We start from the raw sequence: 7,729 nt of genomic DNA, 5'->3' as shown, positions 1-7,729 counted from the left end.
AGCTGAATAAATAAGCCAATTTTTCTGCCTACTTAGCCGAGCGCCATGGCGTGCTGGCTCCCGCATCTTGAACAGAAAAGAATAAGTTTTCACACAGTTGTGTTGCACACATGTTGTGAGTACAACAAGACAGTTAGAAGCCGAAGGGTGTTGAAAATAAGATCTTAAAGAGGAAAACAATTTGAAAAAAAAAATGCAAGCGGTGTTGGCTTTCGTTGGCGCCTGCAGAAAAAGTCGTGTTCGTCGCGCATGACAGACAAGTGGAATGGCGTTTCCCCCTCGTGCACCAACAAAACCGTTGCCATGGCAGCAAACTCGATTGTTCGTTTGTATTTTTTTTTTCGGAGCTTGGTCTACCGAGCACCCGGGTAGAAATTGGTGCTCTTGATGCAATTCCCGTTCACCTGGGGGTATACCATGCAGCGGACATAGCCGTGCTTTAGGCTGTTAAAGGTTACTGCCAACAATATTGAGTTGGTTGAATTTGCGTAACGCACACCTAGTTTTATTTCCTTCCAAACTTGCAAGGGATAGCTGAAACACCCTGTATATCCTGGTTGCGCAATAAACTGTCGGTATACATATGTAGTACTGCCTGTCCTTTTCCGTGCCGTTTTTTGCACAGCTTTTCAACCATATAATGCTCAACTTTCAGACGCTATTTCAAAACGAAATAGTTGAGTACTTGGACAAGGTAGCGAGCGCTTCGTGAGTTACGTTCGATTACGGCACACCCCCTCCAACCTAAAGCTTACCGATTTACTGCTGAAGCGCGAAGTCAAGAGTTCGATTCTCAGCCTCCGCGCCCGCATTCTCATGAGGGCGGCATGCAAAAATGCTCCTGTACGATGCTTTGGATGCGCGTTAAAGAACCCCAGTAGGTTAGAATTATTCTGAAGCCCCCCACAACAGAGTATCTCAAGCCTAAGCGTTACTTTGGTACGTTAAATTATTCAATCAATTGAAATTTTCTCTCAAATGACAATAAGTCAACATTGTTGGGCAAGATTTAAACTTAACTGGTTTGATCGGACACTGTATAGCTCTACAATGACCCATCAATACTCTACAATGAAATACGCGATACCAGCGGAGTTCCCTCGACTCCACTCTAGCTATGCAACCGTTATCTCAACCTTGATTGCAGCACTGATAACAGCATGAGTGTCGACGGAGCCACACGATGGCGCCACGCTTCAGCGAGCGGACAGTGCGAGCAAAGCTTTTGCTCCCTGCGGCCGCGCCCAACGCGCGAAAAACTCACTGGCTGCGAATGGCCGAAGCCCTAGAATTAGTGCACTATGTGAGCTCCATGTGATTTTACCTGTACAACTGTGACTACTTAGTCTGTAAATCCTGCATGAAGCCGCTAGCCTGGACACTTGGCTGCTGCCGGCGCTCCTGTCAATTAAATGTGGCCGGCGAGTTCATTGTTGCCTTTTCAAAGGCAGCAGTGACGTTTTAGACTACCTGGCACATATATGGACGCTAAGAAATTCACCGACGATTACGATACTCCCTAATGTGAAATTTGAGCTCAGCTGTATACGTGCTTTCATTTCGCGATATATTGAGGCAAAGAGTTTGAGAGAGACGTGTAGCAGAGTCGACGATCGTCGATGATCTGATCTGCGAGTTAAGTGCGTCGGCTTTTATACTTCACTGCTCGAAGGTTTCAGAGTAATCGCCGGTGCCGCGTAGTTTCTGGAAAGTACTACACAATTCGCGTCGCGCATGCATATTACAGAACAATTTCAAACCATGACAATCGAAAGAAGCGCGAACGAAACGAAACCAAAAAATTTGGAGGACGCTTAAGCGTCGTCTTTAAAAGTGGAACGCGATAACAGTCAAAGATCCCTGAGTGCTCCTCATGCTTTCCGGCAACTGCAGTGTATGTAACTGTAATATTTACCGGGAAACGCTCGCGGCGAACGCTATGCATGAAGGCGTGCTTTCTGGTAGAAACGCGGCCTGTTGCATGGGCCCGGATGCGGCGGAGGCAAGCGCCATCTGGAATTGTTTCAAGGAAGCGAGCGCGCACAAATGACGGACGCCGTCGCCGGTATATGGATGGTAGAAACGCTGGAAAAGCACTTTGAGTTCTCGCGTAACAGAATTATGTTTTCTGGTATATATTCAAATTACAATCCGAGAGCTGTCATGACTGTAGGTTGTGTGAAAGTCGTACTTTACGATTTTTCGATGTATTTTAGCTTCAGAAATACAATTAGTTCAGCAACTTTCTTGCGCCACATGGAGCGCCTGTGTTTAAAAAAAAAATATTGTTGCCGGAATGACGTCCGATGCTGGACGCCTAAACCGACACCGGATTTTCTGCGACATGGGGCCCTTAACACTGCCGCATTAAAAGCGAAACAAGCGCGAGCGAAAAGATGACACGAGCACATGATAGCTCGAAACGAACGGTCCGGCTGAGACCAGTTACGAGTATGCATCGAATTGGGCGAGTCTGCATGACACCAGTTTCCCGCGCGCTAGTCACTGAAGGGGCCGCTCTTATTGGTCTCCGCCCTTCGCGGTTCGCGTCTTTCATATACCGTTCTGCGTTCACTCTTTCATCTTTCGCTGTGCTCGTTCGCTCGGTTACGCCACCGACGCGGCCGACGCTCGCCGCAGGAACTGATGCCTAAGAGCTGAGCTCTAAAAAAAATGGGCCCAAATTAATTAATGGGGACGAGAAAAGACGCAGCGCAGATGTTCGTCGTTCATTGTCGTTGTTGTTGTGGCTGTTGCTGCACCTTTGACGGATGGTATGTGCACTCATTTGGATGGAGTGCCAGGCCAGCACACATCTCGTCCTTTCTATTGGTAACCGATATCGAACGCAACTAAATGACGCTTGGTGCTTATGCAAAGTAGGTTTAAATGCCAGTTCATGGACTGTAGGCTTTGGTGCTACCCGTGGTGATCATGAGCATCCTTTCTGCAACAGACTCGTAGCACATATTCCACCGAGCTCGTTCTTTTTTAAGGCGAAAAAGCCTTGATGACTCATGGGTCGAAAAATCCGATGGCACCAAAATTCACAGGGAGCCGACCCCTCGACCTTAAGTGAAAGTCGAAACCACGACTTGTGGTGTTAAATAAGATAAAGTTAATTAGAACCCACAACCTTTTGATGGGAGTGGAACCCTCGACCTTCGGGAGGAATCGACCCGCCGCCTTTGGTGTTAAGGCGACGTTAATTAGGCGCAGATAATTAAGGTATATTCAATTGAGGCACTCGAACCCATACCTTTGCTGGAAGTCGAACCCACGACTTTTGGTGTTAAGGCAAATTAAGGTACAGTTAATTAAGATAGAGGTAATTAAGTTACTTAAAACCACGGCCTTTGGTGTTAATTAAGGCGAAGTTAAGGAACTCGAAGCCATGAACGAACATGGAGATATGGACGAAGCGGCCTGTCCAAGTTTGATTCGAATGGTCATCGTGAAGTTCGAGAGTCGAGCCCATTACATTTGCTGTTAATTAAGGCGGAGTGAATTAAGGCACAATTAATTAAAATACAGTTAATTAAGACACTCAAACCCACGACCTTTAGTAGGAGTCGAAAATGCTTGGATGTATGGGCGAACCGGCCACATCTCCAAGTTGTATTCCAATTGGCATCATGAAGGTCGAGAGTCGAACCCACTACCGTCGGTATTAATTAGGCGAAGGTAATTAAGGCACAGATTAAGGCACAGTGGCGAAGTTAGACAGCGGTAATTAAGGTAGAGTTGATTAAGACACTCGAACCCACGACCTTTGGTGGGAGAAAACAAGCAATAGGATGTAACAACGCATTCGCATGAAAATGTCAAGTAATGTAATGAATGTCTCGTGAGCGCGCAGGCTTTCGCCTTCATCCTCTTTAGCGTGTGCTCAAGTGGCTGACAACTTTTACCTTTATGGCATATCTTCACATTTAAATACCTTGATACGCTAGGCTAAAAATTATCCTAAATAGAAAGTTTGCTTTCGTTTCATACTTCCATTCTTCGCAATTAATGCTGGACGGATGCTGTGATGATTCTAACTGAGCATGCTCAATGGCTATTTCCGCATGCTATTCGCGAACGGACTGGATCTGGAAATTTTCTCTTATAACTTCGGCGTTCTCATACGCCCTTATCTGGCTTCGAACGGTACGACACTGCCCTTTGAACTGCCATAAAATGTTTCCCATATAATTTCATTCTGCGTCGTTCGATATGTTTCAATGGCTGGCTTCCACTACATTTCGCCTGTACATTGAGCGGTTTATCCTTTTCTCTGACGCTTTCTACCAGATTGGTGCAATATTACTCTGAGTCACCGCTTTTCTTTTTTACGCGCAAACGTGCATGCCCCGTGTGTGAAATCGGCGAGATTAAATCGGAAGCCGCCGAGCTTGGAGAGGGAAGAGAGCACCGGAGGAAGAGAGCGCCCGGGTGTGGTGAGGAGGAGGAACACGCCTTCGAAGGTACAGACGAGCGCGCGGCGAAGGAAGGAGGCAGGGCGTCGCGGAGGATTGGGGTAGTCGGAGGCGCGTTGGGTTCACCCCGTTAACCTCCCCTGGAAGTTGCTACGGGCTCTGTGTGCGCTATGCATGTACCGGGTTCGTCTGGCCATCGAGAGGCCTAGCACCGAGAGAGAAGGACGGAGTAGCAACGCAAGCAGTGGCAGACCGAGCGCAAGTCGACCGACCCCGAAGTTGTCGGCAAGCGCCGGGCACGAGCTCAACAGGACCCGAAAAAAGGCGCGGGTTCGGCATGCCCAGGAGACTCCCGAATAACATGCTAGGCGGCCTGCGACAATCCGGGTAAATGCACAAAAAGGGAACAGCTAGCACCTATACGCTTGCGCGTAACCCGCGTTCACGAAGTGAGACGTCACTATAATTTTTTTTTTCTGTGCACGTACCTAAATACGCTAGCCATACATCGGTCGCCGTTCATATTCTTCGGTCGTTTTACGAAGCACATTTGGCACTGAGCCTCCCGCACTTGGAATCACGTCCAAACCATGTCTCCCTGTAAGGTGTTTAATTTGTGTTTTTTTTTTTTCATGAGCACCCAATGGTGATTTTCTCACAGCACTTTGATTAATATCCAGTATAGGACGCGAAAGGGTGGCATCTTTCGACGCTCACGCAAACTTTGCGATGCACAGACTTACCGGCACGATATACCAGCATTCCAGCCTCAAAAATCATTTTTGACGACGGGTGCCTTTTCACATAACAAGTAATCACTTAGATTTTAAAAAAAAAGAGAGACAGAACACTTTGTGGTTCTTGAAGCGCATCATATTTCGAAAAACTTATATATTGCAACAACTGACTCCTAAAAAGGGAATTCGCTGTGTCTCCCCCTCTTTTTTTTGTATGTCACATGTTGCTCTCTCTAAATCCTTCAGAGAAAAGGGAAGGTTAGGGAGTTTAAATAGGCTGAATCCGGTTGGCTACCCTGCACAGTGGAAGGAAAGGATACTGAAAGATTAGAAGAAACGAGTCTCGCAGTATGCGCAAACATGCACACAAAGAAGCGTTCATCGTTCAGCTCACCACAAGCGGTGACAACATCGACCAACTAGTACACCTCGCCAAACTGCTGCATATTTGCTTCTCATCTTCTTCTGGCACAGTCAGCAGTTATCATCCCCTGTTCTCTAGCTACGGCTATATACTACCCGTAAGAAAGAAAAGGAGAAAAAATAACTAAGCGAATATTTATGTGTATACTGATTTACGTTTTAGAGATGCCTTGTTCATTTATTTTCCGCAACACAAAGCTTTTTCTTTATTTCTCTCAGTGAATCCGCGCTCTTTGAAAAAGGATGCCACCATCGTCATCAACATAGATGCTCCCGATAAAAATGGTTCCCTACTACCTGCATTCACCGGCGCTGCTGAATCACCTGCGTTGACTGGGACTCAATGTCGTTGTAAGCAAGAGGTTCTCTCGCACTGTTTGCGGTACATAATTTTCATACAAAGGTGAGATATGGGGCCAGTTAGCCGCCCATTGGCGCAGCAGCAACCGGAAGAGGGCCACATCATACCAGATGTTTGATGCAGGTTTTCACGGCACTGTTTTACTGCTCTCTTCATTGGCGACCTGTACGTTAACTGCTCGAGAATATGTAGCATATCGAAGACATGTTCTATTATTTCTCACCCCACAGCAGAAATTGCGTTGCGTGAGATCATCTACGAAAGTGATATCTTCTAAATTTTTGCTCGCAGCTCGCTTCTCTATACAGACGATGGAGCGACAGTAATATTTCCTTTATTGTTAAATGGAGACAAGAGATCTCAAAAAGGTGTTTTTTCTTGCAGAATAATAAAAGCATGACGTCAACTCAAGCGTTTGATGATATCCCGTCCAAACGCCGAGCTCCTTCCACATGGTCAAAGCCAACAGGCAACAAGCGTCTGCTCATGCGGAACTGGAAGACAGGTATACCTAATCCACCCTAAGGGAGGATAACGACTTGGGTTTGTTTTGGAAGAACACACTGTAACGGCTGGAATTTCGTCGATGCGCAACTTGTTTACAGCATGTCTGAACCAAATACCTATTGGCTGTAAGCGGCTACAGGCTGCCTACGCTACAGCGGAACTTTGCCGAGTCCCCGTATCTGCACTGCAGTGCCAGTGGTAACTGCTTCGAACCAGCAGATCGATAGTACTTGGAATTTTTTTTTAAATTTTGCCGGATTTTGTCGGAGCCGTCTGAGTGCTCGTAACCACGCAAATACATTCAAAGAATGTAACCCCAGCGTCGTGTTATTTAACGCACCGATTGCTGTCACTGCGCTTTAGAGGGCAAATCAGCGGAAGCGGACGAAGACTGTTCGAAAGCAGCATGCATGCGCTCTTCACTCTGCGTCGCGGCGTGCAGTGAGCGTTACATCTGCGATACGATGTCCGTACGAGATGCAATACCACATCCAGGTTCTCCACGAGCCATTTGGAGCTTCGTCACGACGGCGGCACCGTCCGCTTATCGTACCTGAACGTGCTCATGACGTTCATGCTGTTCCTGACAGTGTTCATGATGGCGTCCGGCGTTGCCGTGTCGGCCGCCACCAGCTGGCTCGTGGGCTCGGTGCTCATCCTGCCGGCCGTGCTGCTGCTCTGCGCCACGGCTCTCGTTGCCACCTGGGTCATGAGCCGACACTCGGTGCACGAGCGCAGCTCCAGTGACCCGTTCCCGAGCGTCGTCTACTCGCCGCTGGCGCAGCACGACACTGACGTCGGGCATGGCTCCGCTGCCAGGGCCCAAAGTGGCATACTGCCGCAGCGTGGCCCCGAGAAGCCACGGCAGCAGTCCCACAGGGGTTACACGAACGTCGTCTCTTTTAAGGAGTAAAAGCGACCGTCTGTCCTTCACAGCCAATCGTTGTCTCATGCCTTTTGCCTCTTTGCTACATCGTAGCGTTTGTTTCTGAACTCTCTTCAACATAAAACAATAGTCCTATGTTCACTGACAGAAAGTGCATCTCGAAATTATATCTTGGAAAAAGTAGCGCAGAAGTATTGCGGAAAAAAGGAGACCTAGACAGGAAACACGCTCCCCTTTGCAAGATATGATGTCAAACCAACTAGTCCAACTAGTCCAGTCCTAGAGCATCTCGAAAGCTGTTCATGGTGCATCTTCCTATTGTAGAAGTCGCCAAGCGCAATACCTACGCTTTTCCGTAGAAACTTAATTGACACTGCAAGTGTGGTGTGATCGC

The 7,729-nt window shown here is 47.6% G+C and overlaps 1 protein-coding gene across 6 annotated transcripts; it reads left to right on the top strand.

The window, feature by feature from the left end:
- The first annotated feature begins 5,812 nt into the window (after positions 1 to 5,812).
- On the top strand, positions 5,813 to 7,379 carry LOC135901641 (uncharacterized). Of its 6 annotated transcripts, none has more exons than XM_065431497.2 (3): positions 5,813 to 5,932; positions 6,327 to 6,447; positions 7,040 to 7,379. In XM_065431497.2, the coding sequence occupies exons 2-3, from the start codon at positions 6,339 to 6,341 to the stop codon at positions 7,360 to 7,362; spliced, it is 432 nt and encodes a 143-aa protein (XP_065287569.1). In that variant the 5' UTR covers positions 5,813 to 5,932; positions 6,327 to 6,338; the 3' UTR covers positions 7,363 to 7,379. The 6 variants fall into 6 exon arrangements, with proteins under 6 accessions (XP_065287569.1, XP_065287566.1, XP_065287570.1 ...); XM_065431494.2 differs by having other exon boundaries at positions 6,945 to 7,379; XM_065431498.2 differs by having other exon boundaries at positions 5,828 to 5,984.
- The last annotated feature ends 350 nt before the right edge of the window (positions 7,380 to 7,729 follow it).

Source organism: Dermacentor albipictus, chromosome 1, assembly GCF_038994185.2.
Source record: "Dermacentor albipictus isolate Rhodes 1998 colony chromosome 1, USDA_Dalb.pri_finalv2, whole genome shotgun sequence".
NCBI lineage: Eukaryota > Metazoa > Arthropoda > Arachnida > Ixodida > Ixodidae > Dermacentor > Dermacentor albipictus.
This window is presented reverse-complemented; position numbering and strand designations above follow the sequence as displayed.

Bases quoted from the DNA above. Each gene is read 5' to 3' on its own strand.
- LOC135901641 (XM_065431494.2), top strand. From the start codon at position 6,395: ATGGTCAAAGCCAACAGGCAACAAGCGTCTGCTCATGCGGAACTGGAA. The intron at 6,448-6,944 runs GTATACCTAATC...TACCACATCCAG, and splicing joins CATGCGGAACTGGAAGACAG to GTTCTCCACGAGCCATTTGG.